The sequence below is a fragment of the Oratosquilla oratoria genome, chromosome 12 (assembly GCF_046742065.1).
Source record: "Oratosquilla oratoria isolate Oo_2021 chromosome 12, ASM4674206v1, whole genome shotgun sequence".
Lineage (NCBI taxonomy): Eukaryota > Metazoa > Arthropoda > Malacostraca > Stomatopoda > Squillidae > Oratosquilla > Oratosquilla oratoria.
This window is the reverse complement of record NC_134788.1, coordinates 41,276,296-41,295,834: the sequence shown is the minus strand read 5'-3', so window position 1 is coordinate 41,295,834 and position 19,539 is coordinate 41,276,296. Positions and strand designations below refer to the sequence as shown.

The window sequence follows — 19,539 nt, the reverse complement described above, 5'->3', positions numbered from 1 at the left end:
TTAGGATGGTTTGGACACATGGAAAGAATAAGTAAAGAAAAATTAGTAAAAGAAGTGTGGAAGGTGGAGGTGGAAGGAGTGAATATGAGGGGGCATCCTAGGATGAGATGGATGGATGGGGTGAAAGGGGCATTACAAAAGGGAGGAATGTCTGTGGAAGAAGGATGGGAGAGGACAGAAGATAGGGGTGAATGGAGAGGGGTTGTGTATGGATGATGCTGTGATGCATGAGGGGGAGTGGGTGGGGGATGCGGGGTGAGGAAGTATGTATGAGAAAAATTTGACGCAGCCCGAAGGGATTTCTCTCCGTCTTCTCCTTTTCTGCATGAGGGAACGGAGAGGGGGGGTTGCTGAATTTAGGAAGCGGCCTTGCTGTGGATGTGCTGTGTCTTGTGACACTGCTTCTGACCCAGGGCAGTGGACAGGATGCAGGGATGACCCGTCATCCAGGAGGTGCCAAGATAAGAGGGAGGGAAGAGGGTGGAGGGGAGTGGAATATTTAGGAAATGGAATGGGTGGGAGTGGTTTCTATGCCTTTTTCTTTTTGGCTATCCCCCGTGTAGGGAGAAAAAGCCTTGGGTATATGTATGTACTATTAATAATACTGCTACAACAGGTATGTAAAATTGGGGTCAAGTAGTAGTAAAAATTTTTTTTTTCATGAAAGTGGCAGTTGCCGACAAGATTGACGAGTTAAACACCATATGAGGACGGAGCCTTTATTTGTATGACATTTCACTCATTACAGCTTTTTCAAGTACAAAACTTGAAAAAGCTGTAATAAGCGAAACGTCGTACAAATAAAGGCTCCGTCCTCATATGGTGTTTAACTCGTCAATAGTAGTAAAATACTGATATTACTACTACTAATACTACAGATATTTACAATATGGCTCTTTCTCTCTTAAAAGGGGTTCACTTGCCAAAGCATATAGCCACACAATTTTGTTATCCCTCTTCAATGCCCAGGTCTGAAGCAATGCAGCAAGACACAGTGCCTCTACAGCAGCAGCAGCAGGGTCCAGCAGCCAACATGCATGCCTTTCTCCTCATCCACTCAATAAATCTGAGCTGCTGGCAAGAAGAACCCCTTCCTCGGACCACGTTCGTTAGATCTCATCTATTCAGAGCACTGTCCATTCTCTTCCTCAAGAACCACGGGTCAAAGAAAGTCACCAAGATGATCGAGTTCAATCATCAAGGTTGCAATTTCTGAAACTTCCATCTGAGACTTAGGCACTTAGGATACTCACTTCTGTTTGATTCTGGTCTCGATGATGTTTCGTCGCTGGAAGCTCTTGTACCTGTCTTCCAACAGGCAACCCGTGGGCTTGACTTCTCGCAAGGATCCCACCAACTCATCCCCAAGGGCCACTGGAACGTCCTCTTCTTCATATCTGGAGGGAGGATGAGAATTACAATGTATACGATTAACTAAGAAAATGCCAATAATGAATGAGAAAAATGGAGTAGAAATGAGGTGATAGCAATTATTAAAATGATGAGATCAGGTAAGGCACCTGGGTTAGATGGGTGTCATGCTGTCTAAAAAAGGGAGGTACAGTGATGGTGGACTGGCTGGTGATGTTGTTTAATGTTTGTCTAAAAGAGGGTAGAGTGCCGGAGGACTGAAGGAGTGCCTGTATAGTTCCATTTTAAAAGGGAAAAGGGGACAATTGTGAGTGTAGTAGTTTCAGAGGGATTAGCTTGTTAAGTGTAGTTGGGAAGGCTTATAGGAGGGTCTTGATTGAGAGGATTAGAAGAGGAACAGGGGGAGTAATTGGTGAGGAACTGTGTAGATTTAGGACAGGTAGGGGTTGTATGGATCAGATTTATGTCGTAAGACAAATAAGAGAAAGCTTTAGGAAAAGGTAAGGATGTTTTTTGGGCCTTTATGGATCTGGAAAAGGCTAATGACAGGGTAGACAGGAAGGCACTGTGGGAGGTACTGCAGATATATGGGATGGGAGGAAAGCTGTTTAGAGAAGTTTTTATGGGAGTAGTAAAGCCTGTGTTAGAATTAGAAATGGAGAGAGTAAGTGGTTTGAGGTAAAGGTGGGACTTTGCCAGGGATGTGTTATATTGCCTTGGCTGTTCAGTTTATACATGGATGGGGTGGTGTGAGAGGTAAATACAAGGGTAATGGGTCGGGGATTGGAGATGGTTAAAGGAAATGGAGAAAAGTGGGAGGTGAACCAGCTGTTGTTTGGTGATGACACAGCACTTGTGGCAGGATCAGAGGAGGGATTGAGGAAGTTAGTGATGGAGTTTGGGAAAGTGTGCGAAAGAAGGAAATTGAAGATAAATGTGGGTAAAAGTAAGGTGATGAGATGTACAATGTAAGAAAGCAGCAGAAGACTGGAAGTGAGTATTAAGGGAGAGAGACTGGAGGAAGTAGAGAGGATTACATACTCAGCTGTGAATGTGGCAGGAAAGGGAGGAGTGGAGGTAGAATGTAGATTGAAAGCAAGAAAATGCCGGGGGGGGGGGGTAAAATTGTAATGCGAAACAGACATTTGGGAATGAATGCTAAGAGGAGATTGTATGGAGTGATTGTGCCAACAGCACGGTATGGGGTAGAAACATGGAACATAAGAGAGGAAGAGTTTTATTATGTTTAAGATGAAATGCCTGAGAAGTATGGTAAGGATTACTAGGCTGGATAGAGTGAGAAACGATGAGGTGAGGAGGAGAACAGGGGTGGAAAGGGAGTTGGGAAATAGGGTTGATGAAAGAGTATTGGGATGGTTTGGACACATGGAAAGAATGAGTGAAGAAAGATTAGTAAAAGAGGTGTGGAAGGCAGAGGTAGAAGGAGTGAACATGAGGGGGCGACCAAGGATGAGATGGATGGATGGGGTAAAAAGGGCATTAGGAAAGAGGGGAATGTCTGTTGAGGAAGGACGGGAGAGGACAGAAGATAGGGGTGAATGGAGAATGGTTGTGTATGGATGATGCTGTGATGCATGAAGGGGAGTGGGTGGGGGATGGGTGGTGAGGAAATATGTGTGAAAAATAAATTGACGCAGCCCGAAGGGATTTCTCCCCGTCTTCTCCTTTTCTGCATGGGGGGACGGATTGGGGAAGTCGCCGAATTAATGAAGTGGCCTTGCTGTGTATGTGCTGTGTCTTGTGACACTGCTTCTGACACAGTGTAGTGGACAGGATGCAGGGATGACCCGTCATCCAGGAGGTGCTAAGATGAGAGGGAGGGAGGAGGGTGGAGGGGATTGGTATGTGTACCCTAGCCAAAAAACAAAGTCATAAAAACCATCCCCAAAACACTCCACTCCACTCCTCTCCTTCCTCCCTCTCATCTTGGCACCACCTGGATGAAAGGTCATCCCGGGATCCAATCCACAGCCCTGGGTCAGAAGCAGTTTCGCAAGACACAGCACATTCAGTAAAACAGGAAAATGAATGGAAAGATGGGAAAGTAGGAAGGAGGACAAGTTGGGAAAGAAAGGAGAGGAAAAGAGAAAAAGTGAGAGGGAGAGTTGAGAGAAAAGTACATACATATATATATCAAGGCTTTTCCCCCCTTTCCCACCCATTCCATCCCTGAATACAATCCACACCCTTCCACCCTCTCTCTTATCTTAGCACCTCCTGGATGACGGGTCATCCCTGCACCTTGCCCACTGCCCTGGGCCCTGACGAGGGGAGGGGCAATACCCTGGGGCGGCAGTTTTGGCCAAAAGAGCGTAAATCAAATTCCCCCTAATGTACTTTTAATGCATGATTCATTTATCATAAGTTGTGTGTATGAATGACGATGTGTGTATAAATGTTGTTTTGTGGATGAATGTTAAATGTGAATCATGCTAGTGTCCATCAGATGATGATAATAATAATAATAATAATAATAATAATATATATACCAAAATGAGTTTTTAAGGTTGTAATATGGTACTGTTTTTAAACGGATTTTTCAACTGTAGCATCAGGACCATGTCTAAAGCAAATTTTCTTAGCCTATGAATGTTTTCCTAACCTACATTCGCGACACTATTCTAGCTTTCAGCGATTTTGTCAGCTATTCTAAAATAAATCAAAATATGACAAAACGATGTGAATTTACGTAAATATGAGTGCCAGTAAAACTCGAAACCAGTAAGATATAACTTTATTTTATTTATTGATATGAAATGGCACAAAATTAACTAAAAATATCTAGCAAATTAATATTTGTGTTGGTCTATGGCAGCAGCCATATTGTAGGATCGATGGCTGGGCAAATTTTATATTCCTAGGTTTTAAACAAAATTCCTAGGTTAGGAAAAAATCCTAAGCTAGGAACTTTTGCTTTAGACATGCCCCAGTTTTATATCCAATGAAGATAAATATTTTAAGTTAAGTATTCCTCCTTTATATCAAAGAATAATTTTACCCCCCGTAGGGCGGCAAAAACAGTTGCTAAGCCACTGGGGGGACGGCACTTACCCATGTCAGGGTTCTATGACTGAGCGAGCATTTTCCCTAACTTTACATATTTTACCCTCGTCGTTACTACACGGATTGTATATGCACGCTTACTTGTATTTGCTAAGCTTAGCAGGTTTCTTCGTCTTCTCTTCCTTCTTCTCTGCTCGTATTTTCATGCGTTCTTTTGTGATCATCTTGGTAAACTCCATTTCACGGTTATACGTTCGTATTCTGAAAGTAAACACAGATCTGATCAATCAGCTACAAGTTAAAAGTTTGTTATAGTTTCTCTGAAGAAGAGCAGTTTTTGGTTTGAAAATTAATATCCATGCGAACAAGTTGTTTAAACACAGCAACGGGGGACATGAACCTTGGTTTGAAAATTAATATCTACGTGAACAGGTTGCTTAAACACGTCAACAGAGACGTGAAGCGTTTATTCCAGATGAAATGTCGGGAATAAATGCTTCAATCCCGGTCTGTGTTTCCTTTGCTGTGTTTAAGCAGTTTTTGGAATGGTTAAGTAGATGGACAGTGGAGGCGAGGTGGAGTAAAAGAGTTCAAGAAGTGGCTCAGCAGGGAGGACTGAACAACCACAAGTCCCCTCGGTGAATCAACCACTTCCACCTCAACTCGGCTGGGCCTACAACTACTTGTAAGCCGAGCCAAATGCCCTTATCTCCATAAACATGACATCAATTTATTCAGTATCATCATCTCTTCCTTCAAAGTTGCGTAGGCCAAGTCAGTGGCAACATTGCCAATTACTCAGGAGCTGTAGGTTTTCTGGGAACCAATATCTTCCGGTACACTCCGAGATTTAGATCTTTACAGTATTCCAGAGAACAGCAGAACAGATAGGCCTAAAATGCAATGAGCAGAAAACAGAAATTATGAAACTAAGTAGAAATGGGATTTATACACCAGGAGAGGAGCAAGTTGGATCACTAAGGGTGAAGAAAGTGGATAAGTTCAAGTACCTGGGATCCATTGTCAGTGAGAGAAATGAATTGGACATGGAAATAAATGAATGGATAGCTGTAGGAAACAGATGTTACCATGCCCTGGCATCTGTAATGAAGAGTCGGACCATCAGCAGAAGAACTAAGTTAAGAGCATATAACATTGTAATAAAACCAACAGTCCTGTACGGATGTGAGACATGGACACTGACAAAAGAAAGGGAGAAGAGACTGGAAATTTTTTAAAACAATATCCTGAGAAGAATCCTCGGCCCAGTATATGATGAAGAAGAAAGGATTTTGGATCAGACTCGGCAACCGTACATTCAGGATGAAATACGGGGAAGAAGAGCAAGGTGGGCTGGACACTGCGTACGAATGGAGGCAGACAGACTACCAAAGAAGGTGATGGAAGGAAGAGTGGAGGGCAGACGACCAGTAGGGAGACCCAGGTCCAGATGGATGGATGGAGTAAAGAAGGATGTGGAGAGGGTGGCACCAAGAGAGGACTGGAAGGAGTTGGCAGAGGATAGAACCATCTGGAGAGGCATAGTGAAAAAAGCGGTGAAGGGCCGTCCAGCCTGACAACCAACAGAGTAAGTAGGTCCTTGCACTGAGGGGTCATTTTCCGGCGATCACCCCTCTTCTTCTACTTTTAGCCGGAGATGTAGAGAGCAATCCTGGGCCCACCACAAAATACACATGCCCAACATGCTCTAAACCCATTACTTCGAGCAGACAGACAAAGGGCTCAGTTCAGTGCAATATGTGCAAAAACTGGGCCCACCTCACTTGTACAACACTTGCTGACACAAACCAATACACAAACACTTGGACATGTTCTACCTGCCCTCCAGTAACCCCAATCCCACCTCCCCAACCACAGCCAACACCCTTACCCACTCCCAATTTCCCTTTGCCCTTACCCCCGATTAGTACTCCCCTTCCTTTGTCCCCGATCTCTCCTTTCCCCCCCTCTGACCCAGATCCTACACCTTCCCCACTACCACCCCAACCTCAACCCCAAACGGCAACATACAACACATACAAAACACACAACATCAACATATTACAACACAACATTGACGGCATTAACACTAAAAAACATGAACTTGAACACTTTCTTAAACAACACAACATACACATTGCAATTCTACAAGAAACAAAATTAAGACACTCACACAAAACACCATCATTTCATAATTACACCACCATCAGACAAGACCGGACTGACGGCAATGGCGGTGGACTCATCACCCTGATCCACCATTCCATCTGTTTTGTGGACACAAGTGCCACAACCAAAATTCTCCTCCCTACCACAGATAACACAACAGAAACCCAATCCATTCGTATCCGCACAGGCAACAATTCAACACTAACAATAGTTAACATGTACATTCCCCCCCAATCATCCCCCACAGTTCCAAACACCTTCAGACCTCAACTCAGCCAACTAACCTCAATCCCCAACCTGATCATGGGTGGTGACTTCAACGCCAAGTCGTCTGCCTGGTTTGTCGACAACCCTGACACAGACAGAGGGCTTGATATACAGACTCAATTCGACTCATTGACTATCATGAACAACACGCATAATCATACACATATCCCATACCAAGCCCTCTACACTCCCTCCTCTCCTGATATCACCTTTTGCTCCCCCTGCCTAACCCCAACAACATCATGGAGAGTGGTCGGAGCCCTTGGTTCTGACCACCTTCCAATCATCATCACCACCAAAACAAGATGCACCCCAGCTGGCCACAGACACACTTACACCAATTACAAGAGAGCTAACTGGGAAGCCTTTAATGAAGAGACAGAACAACATTTTGAAACACTTAACAGTACACCAATCACAAACATAAACAATGCTGTGCACGCTTTTAATACAATCATACAAAACGCAGACAAGAGATACATCCCTAGAGGCAACAGAAAATCACAAAACCCCAACTTCACACCAGAAATCCAAGGCCTCATCAGACAACGTGACACACTTAAACACGATACCCCCACACCTATCCCTCAAAACATAGCAGACCAAATACAAACACTAAACACTGTGATTGCCAATAAAATACATGAACAAAAAACACAAAATTGGCAAAACTTTATCAATACACTTGATCACAAAACAAACACCAGCAAATTGTACAAAACACTCAACAGCATCACACTATCCAACACTAACACTACACGCTCTCACGCAGCAATAATCACAACAACAGATAATCTACCCTCAAACAGACAACAAGCAAACGCACTCATACGTCATTTTGCACAGACGAGCCATCTTACATCTCACCCTGACGACCGACGCACCATTCGACGTAAGAAAGACTTTCCCACAGACTCAGACTACACACCCTTCATAGACAGTCAGACAAAACTCATAATGCATAGTCTCAAGCACTCATCTGCCTGTGGCCCTGATAACATAAGCAACATCCACCTAAAACACATTGGACCACAAGGTATACACGCACTCACAAACATTGCAAACTACAGCTATTCACACAACACTATACCCGACATCTGGAAGCATGGTAAAATAATCACCATTCCAAAACCGAACAAAGACCCAACAATCCCAACATCGCACCGCCCAATCACACTTCTCTGCACCCCTTCTAAAGTCATTGAACGCCTAATACTTAAACTTGTCACACCATATATTCCCCTTGCTGACTCACAACACGGTTTTAGGCCACTACACTCCACAAACACTCTTCTGACAAACCTCACACAAAGAATTTTAGATGGCATCAATTCAGATAGGCCCCACCACAGAACACTTCTTATAACATTGGACATTAGTAAAGCTTTTGATGCTATCCCCCGCCACAACCTAACAAATAAAATATATAACACAGACATGCACAATAACACCAAAAGATGGCTGGCCAATTATCTGGCAGGCAGGAATGCTCATGTGTCATATAATGGCCAATCATCGCACATCAGAAACATTAAGAACGGAGTACCACAGGGCTCAGTTCTATCCCCCACATTATTTAATCTATACATGCATGACTTACCCACGCCAGACACCTCAGAAATACAAATCTCTTCCTACGCAGACGACATAACAATCACCTGCACACATCGTAACACAGACAAAGCTGCAGAAATAATCCAGCCTTACCTTGACACACTCAACACATGGTTCATCACAAACAGACTCAAAATAGCTCCAACCAAATCTACAGCAACACTTCTCACCAACTGGACAAAAGAACACAAATACATACCTCATCTCTACATCAACAACACTCTAATACCACACACAAACACACCGAAAATTCTTGGTGTAACATACGATACATCCATGTCTTTCAAACAACACCTCACAAACATAAAAAACAAATGCACACCTAGACTTAACGCACTTAAGTCAATCACTGGAACAACATTTGGACAAAACAAAGAAACTAATATAACAATATACAAACAATGCATACGCTCAGTGATGAATTATGCGAGTCCTGCATGGGCTCCTAATCTCAGTGAGACACACCACAACACCCTTCAAATCATACAAAACAAAGCCCTAAAAACAATTACAGGCTGCACAAATACATCACCTACAGACCATTTACACCATGAAACAAAAGTCCTCAAAGTCAAGGACCACCTCGACATGAGAGGCACACAAACACTTGCTGCAGCCACCACAAACACATCACACCCGCTACACTACATAGCAGAACACCCACACACACCAAGAAACATTAAAACTACACCCAAAGACCTTTATTACACACAAATACTCTCTTCTCTTCCTCCACAACCACCAAATACCAGCCTCCGGAAACATATTCATAATCATATCACTCACCGCTCCATTAACACACTGAAAGACAACACACTGCTGCATGCCAGACCCCCTGATATCCACCCTTCTGAATCCTCTCTCCCACGTAAGGACAGAATCCACTTGGCCAGACTGCGATGCGGTCACCACCCAGCACTTCTAAGCTACCAGAAGAGGCTGGACGACCGTGTTGTGAACAGCTGCCCAGATGTAACACTTCACCCCATACCATACAACACATAATGGAAGACTGCATTATACACAATCATGCACGCAAACAACACAACATTCACTCTATAAAGGATTTGTGGGAAAACCCAGTTTCGGCTGTGGCCTTCCTTGGGGAGACGAGACTGCTCGGACAGACAGTCTAGGGAACGACAACAACAACAACAACAGAGTAAGTAAGAGTACACTCCGAGATTTTAGTGATAAGAGGGAGGGTAAAGGGTGGAGGGGAGTGGAGTGTATTTAGGGATGGAATGGGTGGGAATAGTTTTTATGCCTTTTTCTTTTTGGCTACCTCCCTTGTGAGGAGGAAAAAGCCTTTAGGATGTGGAGTGTATTCAGGGATGGAATGTGTGGGAATGATTTTATGCCGTTTCCTTTTTGGCTACCTCCCTTGTAAGAGGGAAAAAGCCTTGGTATATGTATGTATGTACACTCCGAGATTAGAGCACAACCAGCCAGAAGGTAAAGAATTGGAGAGAGCCACGAATCAAATGAAGGCCCGAAAAACCACCAGGACCAGATAATATCCCTTTCGAGCTCCTGCAGTACGGAGAGATGCCACTTACGACCAGGTTGCACAATCTCATCTGCAAGTAGGTTTCCTACAAGAGAGAGCCGAGGCAAAGGACAGATTGACCATTATCGATCCTTTACGACGATTTCTCCCATGAATGGTGTCATCTCTGAAAATCCACGTGAACAAGTTGCGTAAACACAGCAAAGGAAATATGGACTGGAAGTGAAGCGTTTATTCATGACGTTTCGTCTACTGACATCACTACTCGTCCCAACATCAACAGTAAGGCTGGGAGCTTCACCTAGGCTAAATCCTCGGTGAGTATAGCGCTTCACGATTGGCCGTCTCAGCGGGGCAATCAGAACACAGGGTTCTATGCTCGCATACCCCCTTGAGCCGCAAAGCATGTATATAAACTCTGCAGGTATCCAGTATGCTCATTCCTTTGAGAAAGTCAATGAATGAAACGCCAGGAACAAACGCTTCACTTCCAGTCCTCCATGTTTCCTTTGCTGTGTCATCTCTAGTGAGTTCATTCATGCCCCCCCAACCCCCAAAAAATAAAAGTTGGGGTGGGGGTGGGGGGGGTGGAAGATGAGAAGAATAACTGTGGGGATTCGGGCATGTCTGATTAGCCCCAAGGGTGCTTGCTGGCCGAGTGTGTCTCTATTTATGGTGGAGGCTCGGGTGACGGCAGTTTGAACCCTGCTGCCAGCGAGTTGGACCAAGGGCATGGTTCATTAGATTTCAAAGTACAAAGTCCTCTGATAGGGGGTGTTTACGACGTAAAACCAAATCACTTTCCAGAAGGTTTACGTCCTAATCGAAGCGAAGGCTTATGCACCTTAACTTACACTCTCTGGAAAGATGCAGTGTGGGGGTGATCTAATAAAGGTGTTTAAGTGGATCAAAAGCTTTAACAAGGGTGATGCAAACAAGGTCATCATATTAAAACAACAGAGCAGGACTTGCAATAGTGAATTTAAACTGGGCAAATTTAGATTTAAGAAGGAAATAGGCAAGAATTGGTTTACTAATAGGGTGGTCAATGAATGGAATAGACTTAGTAACCATGTAGTTAAGGAGTGTTGAAACTATCGGTTGTTTTAAGAAATGATTAGACAACTTTATGGATGGGGATGACAGGTGATGATGGATACGGAGCTGCCTAGTGTAGGCCTTATGGTGTCTTGCAGTCTCCTTCATTCTTATGTTCTTAAAGTGTCGCCGGCCACACCTTCAGCCTGCCCACGCTTGACGCCGCTGGGCCACGATGACTCTACTTGGCCACAAACAAGCAATCACCACCGAGAGTATCTTCCACTTAACCGTCGGCAAACAGCTCCACCCACAGAGCAAAACTGGCCTTGGTCACACTCCCCCCCACAGCAGTTTCAATGAATGCCACAGATCTCCAGGAAGAATTTTCACCGAGGGGTTGTAGTCGAAAGGCAAGTACCCACTTACCTTTTCGACTTGGCAACCTCCCTTTTTAAGGGGGAAAAATGCCCTTCAGGTATATAGAGGGATAGATGGTTGATACGCCCCCCAAAGTCCAAAATGACCAGCATTACTCCACAGGTGGAGATAAATCTCCAATCTCCTAGAGCAGCGTTTCTCAACCAGGGTTCCGCAAAAGGTTATTGTAATAATGTAAAATAGACATCATTCTACCTAACCTATTATCACAATAAAAATAAAATGAGAAAGATATGGTATATGTTTTTTTTTTCTTTTTTTTTTGCAGGGGTTCCCCGGGACATGTAATTTATTTTAAAGGTTACGCGAGGGTAAAAGGTCGAGAAACGCCATCCTAGAGGAATGTTGCGCAACTTTGATTCACAGAGATGTCACACCAAAGTCCCTTGAGTACCGACTGCATAAGACAGACACAATCAAGACCCCTGGAGTAAAAATATGGGTCATAAGGAAAAGAAAAGAGAGGATGTCTAAAAAATATAATAAATGATGATGATGATATGGTTTAGCGTCACACACTCCCTCCTATCAGGAGGCTAGGACGGTGCCCCTCACGGAGGCTTTGTAGCATGGAATTTAATAAACCATGCCCTTGGTTCAACTTCGCCGGTGGCAGGATTCGAACTGACCTCACCTCGACGCCCTGACCCGCTCAGCCAGTGAGCTTCCTAAATATAATAAATGGAATAAACAAAACCGTTTGTATATGGAGACCCACTTGTAAACATTGCTCTCTCGTATCTTCATCTTCTTGGCCATAGACTTCAACAATTCACTCTTCCTCCTTTCCTTCTCCTTCCTGCGCTGCTTCTGGGTTTTCCTCTCGCCTGAAGCTCCGTGGGAGATGGTGATGGTACCTTCAGTCTCAACCTAAGAATGTAAACATTAATTTATCAATAAATTGGATTTGTCCTCTTTTCCTTCGTCAAGTGGAACTATACGAGCACCTCCTCCCTCGGGAAATTCTATTTCTATATACATCCTGTCACGTATAACGAAGTGTTCACGTGTTTTCTTTCTTGGTAGTGGTGGTCGCAAATAGTCAGCCAGCACACAGTTTTTATCCCCCCCTCCCCCTTTCTATCGCCCAGCTGTGGACCATAGTTGACACACAAAGTTCGTTAACAATGGTCAAAGCAGCGGCGGTCTTTTGTTAAGGCCTTGCGCTCAGGTCAAGTAGCTGTGGCCGTTAGCAATATTGCCAAGCTGTATTAATGTTTTTTTTGTTTGTGTATGTTTTTCTTTTATCTGTGTAACCAGATTGCTTACAACTGGTCTCTTGGTGTATGGCGGTATTTCTTTACCTTTGTCAAGATGTACGCTGCGCCGTACTATTCTTGACCTTTTAATTTTTGTAATCTTAATATGCCCATGTATGGCAACACTCAATTGCCCGGCCGGCTGGCTGGACCCATATGTGATGAGTTGCCATACGATCGTCCTTTTTTTTGGGGTACATTTTCGTTTATGTGTTAGTATTAAGATTTACTATGTATATGTATTTGCATAGTAGTTTTGTGTGGGTTCCTTTAATGGTCGTATAGTGGATTAGGCTTCTATGACGTTACAAAGTAGAATAGGGAAAAATTTCCTCTCTGTCCTTTCGGCCTATTTCGGCATTCATGATTCGGCTTAGGTCACTCGCTGCCTATAAAAGTAGGAACCCTCTTGTTTCGGGGCTTCTTTCTTTTGTTCGAATTCAACGAGCCAGATCGGCCCTGGTCTCCTTGGGAGACATTTTCCCCATCACCTAAGGGTGTGTAAGGCATCCTAGGTATGTACTCACGTAAGTTTTTAGGAAGTTATCCTTAGTTTGGTGGGACGGAGAGGGGGGTTTGCCAATTTAATGAAGCGGCCTTGCTGTGGATGTGCTGTGTCTTGCGACAGTGCTTCTGACCCAGGGCAGTGGATAAGGTGCAGGGATGACCTGTCATCCAGGAGGTGCTAAGATGAGAGGGAGGGTGGAGTGTATTCAGGGATGGAATGGGTGGGAATGATTTTATGCCTTTTCCTTTTTGGCTACCTCCCTTGTAAGGGGGAAAAAGCCTTGGTATATGTATGTATGTATCCTTAGATTGGGTGAGAAGTTTAGGATCCCCTTTTGAGATTTAAAATTGTGAACCTGGTGTGTCGTGTAGGCATTTGCCAGAGTTCTGTCTTAACCCTGGTGGAATTCTCCTTTGTGGGTTTAGTTTGATTGAAATAAGACGTGTCAATTTTTAGGCTTTGGTCTTGTCAATCTGTTCTCGTGGGTGACCTATTTTAATTTTCTATTCCTGTGGTTGAGTACCTTTTGGAATAGGTTTTTGAGTTCAATGTGTCTTTGTCAACTGTTTTAACTCCACCCCTTTTAACCCCTTCCATACGGTGCCGCATACGTAGGCGTCATGAGGAGCAAGTGGATACGTGAGGCAGCCATATCGGCGTCTTGATTATATTTATTGTAGTTGCCCCTCCGTAATGACATACTCTCTAAACTGTCTGTAATCACATTTTCTATGGTTATCAAAATTCACAGGTGAAAGAGAGAACGATCGATATAAGCGGTGACTATATTTTATGATGCGAGTATTATTACGACACGCCATACGGCTGGCATCGGCTGCTGCCCGCAAGATTTAAGGCCTGTACTGAAGAGGTTAAATTTACATGTATTTTTTTCATTACAGTTTTTATTATTTGTTTGGTTACATTTCTTGGGTAAATTGAACTTAGGAATCACTCTGATTTTGTTCTTGTTCTGACCCCGTACGTGATCTGTTTCAGTTATCTTTTTAATTTCCACAAGTACATACATACATACATATACCAAGGCTTTTTCCCCTTTACAAGGGAGGTAGCCAAAAAGGAAAAGGCATAAAATCATTCCAACCCATTCCATCCCTGAATACACTCCACACCCCTCCACCCTCCCTCTTATCTTAGCACCTCCTGGATGACGGGTCATCCCTGCACCTTGTCCACTGCCCTGGGTCAGAAGCAGTGTCGCAAGACACAGCACATCCACAGCAAGGACGCTTCATTAAATCGGCGACCCCCCTCTCTGTACCCCCATGCATAAAAGGAGAAGACGGGGAAAAATCCCTTCGGGCTGCATCAAATTTTGCTCACACATACTACCTCACCCCCATCCCCCACCCATTCCACCTCATGCATCACAACATCATCCATATACAACCATTCTCCATTCACCCGTCTTCTGTCCTCTCCCGTCCTTCCTCAACAGACATTCCCCTCTTCCCCAAAGCCCCCTTCACCCCATCCATCCACCTCATCCTAGGACGTCCCCTCATGTTCACTCCCTCAACATCTGCCTTCCATACCTCTTTTACTAGTCTTTATTAGTCTTTACTAGTCATTTCCACAAGTGCTATTTTAATATTCCTGTTTGTTTGCTTCTAAACATGTTATTGTTATTCTCTAATTCTTAATTGGGTTATCTCACGTGAATGATATTTTTGCTATTCTGTTTCTTATCTCTAGAATTTTTATTACTTAATTTTTGCAACATTTCTGTGACAATTAGGGGTTTTAGTGTTTACTTTTTTTTTGTAAATAAAAGTTTAAAATTAACCCCTGATTTGAAAGAACCTGGATATGACTGGGGCAATTGAATTGGATTGGGTTAAGATAAATAAAAACAATTAATAATATACATACATACATACATATACCAAGGCTTTTCTCCCCCTTACCAGGGGGGTAGCCAAAAAGAACAAGGCACAAAAACATTCCCACCCATTTCATCCCCGAAAACACTCCACACCCCTCCACCCAAAAAGGCAATTAATAATATAAATTCATAAATTAATCTGCCCTCCCCCCTTCGGGGTTGTCCATGACAATCCCTGGTTGTATACGGATGATGTTGTGATGCACGAGGTGGAATGGATGGGGGGATGGGGGGTGAGGGAGTATGTGTGAGAAAAATTTGATGCAGCCTGAAGGGATTTCTCCCTGTCTTCTCCTTTTCTGCATGAGGGGAACAGAGAGGGGGGTTGCCAATTAAAGAAGTGGCCTTGCTGTGGATGTGCTTCTGACCCAGGGCAGTGGACAAGATGCAGGGATGACCCGTCATCCAGGAGGTGCCAAGATGAGAGGGAGGGTGGAGGGGAGTGGAGTGTATTAGGGATGGAATGGGTGCGAATGGTTTTTATGCCTTTGTTTTTTGGCTACCTCCCTTGTAAGGGGGAAAATGCCTTTGGTATATGTATGTATGTATAAACATCCCAAAATGCTTACCTCCATGGCCTCAATTGGCCAGTCAAGTCATGCAAGCACCAACACATTCATTTATTCTCCCCTTTGGCCTCCACAGCATCGGGGACTGAGAGCCTAAGCTGGTTAAACCCCACGGCTTCAATCCCACGCTAAGAGCTAAAAATATCTCTTTCCACCCCATAGCTGACAAACAACAGTAACCAGGTTATATTTCTTTTTACAGGCTGGTGTTGGGTAATTTCACTTTAATGTTATGAAGGGAGAGAGAAATGATGACATGATCGCACAAAATCGGTAGATTACTACTTCATTCATACCTAGATTCAGAGCTTGATCGAGCATTGACAAAACTTCTGCAAACACTGAAAAATGCCTTCATATTTTAGCATACATATACCAAAGGCTTTTTCCCCTTACAAGGAAGGTAGCCACAAAACAAAGGCATAAAAACCATTCCCCACCCATTCCATCCCCAATACACTCCACTCCCCTCCACCCTCCTTCCATCTTGGCACCTCCTGGATGACAGGTCATCCCTGCATCCTGTCCACTGCCCTGGATCAGAAGCAGTGTCGCAAGACACAACACATATTTTAGATCTGTTCAAAAACAACTTTTCCACATTTTCAAACATTACTGTACTTTTTCCCATGCTTTTTGACCTGAAAAAGCCAAAAATCACATTCATTTTTATCTAGGATGTATGGAAACATTAATGCATGGAGCCTTGTAAAGGGGGGGAAAGCCTTTGGTATATTTATTTTACCAAAAGGGCCAATTTTGAGGCATTTCTAAGCATATTTTGTGGTATAATCTTTTATCTATCCAAGATAGAGCACCAAATTAGATACCACATGAAAGAGCAGAATCTATTCTAAATATAGCAACCATTAGAATTGATGAATTTTTGCCATGAATTTTAAAATATATGAAATAGTTAAAAATCCTGACTTTTTTTTTGCTAACCTGGAGACATGGTTTTTGTATGTTTGAATTTTAAATGAATTTAGACCAGAACTTGTACATAATTTCAGCATTCAATTTCATATTTACACAAACCTGTTAATGATGTTGGGCAATGCTGAATAGTACAAAAGCAAGGCCGAAAATGCATGTTGTGTTAGGTTAGGTTGCTTAGGTTAGGTTAGGATCGCATACCAAAGCACAATCCTAATTTTTGAGATCCTGCCATACATGAGATTGCATACCAAAACAGCACCGAAACTCGATTCAATTCCAGAAAACTCTCCACAAGATACTTCACAATGGCATTAAGCAAGGAGCTGCGAGGATGCACAGTTGATGTCTCAGAGCCTCCACCTGCAGTCCACAAGCATGCATCAAGTTGGCCATCCACCAGATCTCTCACTGAAACCTTCCTGGTCGGACACCCTTAAGCTTCCATCGGTGGTTCTCCGCTTCCCACCAACAGATAAGCATTCTAGTACTTCCTTTATCTCCAAAGTTTACCAGAAAATCTAGGGACACCCGTAGTTCAAGACCTTGCCTATGAGACGATTGAGGCTATCATCCCGTTCCGGCAGATGGCGAGAATCGAAACGATGACCAGACAGAACTGTGTGAAGTTCAGTGAGAGCTCTCGTTAATGGACATTAATTAGCTGTGTTTGCGGTGTTTTCGCTGTGTTTTTGGTGCTGTTGTTTAGTGCGTGCAATCGCTATGCCACCCAAAAACCACTCCAAAACACCGATAACATCACAAACACAGCTAATTAACGTCCATTAATGAGAAGTCTCACTGTTTTTCGTGAAACTCCATGACAAACACAGGGCACTGATGAAGAACAAAGGAAGAGCTGGTGACCCTGGAGGAAAGAGGAGTTAATTTGTCTTGGAATTGGAGAGCCTGTTCGACATGGGAGCTCCAGATGCTGTCCAGGATATAGAGAGCAACAGACTGTTATCCAGGGAGAAGAAAAATGAAGGGATCAGGTTTTACCAGGACCTGAGGATTGAGAGGAAAGGTCACATGTCAGGTCATGACAAGATCTTTGAGACAAGATCCCAGCAACAAGTAGGTCGGACTGAGAGGCAACTACAGAAACAAGAACAACGTAATCACACTTTCATAGGGATGACCCGTCATCCAGGAGGTGCCAAGATAAGAGGGAGGGTAGAGGGTGGCGGGGAGTGAAGTGTATTGGGGATGGAATGGATGGGAATGGTTTTTATGCCTTTGTTTTTTGGCTACCTCCCTTGTAAGGAGAAAAAAAGCCTTTGGTATATATATGTACTTTTGAATATCAAATTGAAAGTTTTACATGCTTACCACATTGTATTACTTTGCAGCTGCAGCAGAACACTAAAACGGAGGATATGGATTACCAGGAACCTTGTCCTGGATGTTCTTACCACGAAGACACCGTGACTTCGACATTCCCCAGGAGAATTATGGAATGTGATGCCATCTGCAATACAGCCGATCGTCTTGCCTTGTCTGATAACCAAGTGCCCTAGTTTTTGTCCCCCTAAAAGCTGGTGGGGCTGATCTGGACAAGTTAATTGTTTCTAGAATGAGAATCAGACAAGAAACAATGGTCTCAAACTGTCCGGAAATATATTCAATTTGGAAGTAGGTAGAAACAACTTTGCCAACCGTGTAGTTAATGAATGGAATAAACTTCCTGCACAGGTAGTGCAATGTAGTTCAGTTCGAAACTTTAAGAATCATTTAGATAAATACCTAAGTAAGATGCTGTAATGATTATAATTTATCTTATATTATTTGTTTTTGTTTTGTTATCATTTTTCTGTCTGATTTTCATTTATTATTAGTTATATGTCAAGGGGGACGGAGAGGGAGGGGTCGCCGATTAAATGAAGCGGCCTTGCTGTGGATGTACTGTGTCTTGCGACACTGCTTCTGACCCAGGGCGGTGGGCAGGGTGCAGGGATGACCCGTCATCCAGGAGGTGCTCAGATGAGAGGGAGGGTGGGAGGGGTGTGGAGTGTATTTAGGGATGAAATGGGTGGGAGTGTTTTTATGCCTTTCCCTTTTTGGCTACCTCCCTTGGAAGGGGGAAAAAGCCTTGGTATATGTATGTATATGTCAATTTATTATCATTTACTATTTACCTGTTTGTTTGTTATTCAACTATACCTATGCATTTATTTATGTATTTTATTTGTTATTTACATTATTATAGTTTTTATTTATTATTAATATGATTTTTTTTTTTTTTTTTTTTTTGCATCCGACCTAGATATGGATCAAAAGGTCTCCTGTCGGCATGCTCCTCCTTTGTAATGTAACAGAATGCTGTCCAGGTGCAACATCAGCCAGAGCTACATGGCGGAATTCAACGAGGACCCTGCCCAGGTTGCTGCTCTACACTGGGATGGGAAGATGGGAAGAGACATCCTGGGTAGTGAACCTGGGACCACCTCAGAGACTTTAGCTGTGCTCGTGTCTTGACTACCTGCCTATCCTGAAGGCAAGTTACTGGGAGTACCTTTCACTTATCAACAGCTCAACAGGCACAGCTTAAGCTGAGGCATCAATGGACTTATTGGAGACATGGGGGGTTACAGGTGTCGTAACTGTCCTTGTTTTTGACACAACATCCAGTAACAGTGGAGTACACGGGGGAGCTGCCAAACTGCATGCAGACACCACATCCTGGAAGTGCTAGTTGGAGCAGTATGGTAAGAGCTGTTTGGCAAGGTGAAGAATCTAGCGAATCCCTGGTTCAGAGACTACAAGGACGTGTTGGGAGGAACTGACAACAGAGACCCCCCTAAAACCCTTATGATCAGAAGCCAACAGCTCAGGGAAAAGAAGAGGGATTGTGAGAAGATGCTTCCTCACATCTGAGAAGCCACCGAGAGCTGACTACAAGGAAATGGCTGAACTCAAAGGGATTA

At 43.5% G+C, this 19,539-nt stretch overlaps 2 protein-coding genes across 3 annotated transcripts in view; one reads left to right on the top strand and one right to left on the bottom strand.

Annotated features, from left to right (window-relative positions):
- LOC143031538 (uncharacterized) overlaps nt 1-19,539 on the top strand; it is a 485,407-nt gene that overhangs the window by 435,274 nt on the left and 30,594 nt on the right. The gene's annotated exons all lie outside the window — the stretch shown is intronic.
- The window catches only part of LOC143031537 (ribosome biogenesis protein NOP53), a 39,586-nt gene that overhangs the window by 4,856 nt on the left and 15,191 nt on the right, over nt 1-19,539 (bottom strand). For both annotated transcript variants that reach the window (XM_076195505.1, XM_076195504.1), the window contains exons 7-9: nt 12,153-12,304; nt 4,537-4,656; nt 1,254-1,397 (exon numbers count right to left, since the gene is read on the bottom strand). In XM_076195505.1, coding sequence (XP_076051620.1) covers nt 1,254-1,397; nt 4,537-4,656; nt 12,153-12,304 — 416 coding nt within the window. The remainder of the gene's footprint in view (nt 1-1,253; nt 1,398-4,536; nt 4,657-12,152; nt 12,305-19,539) is intronic.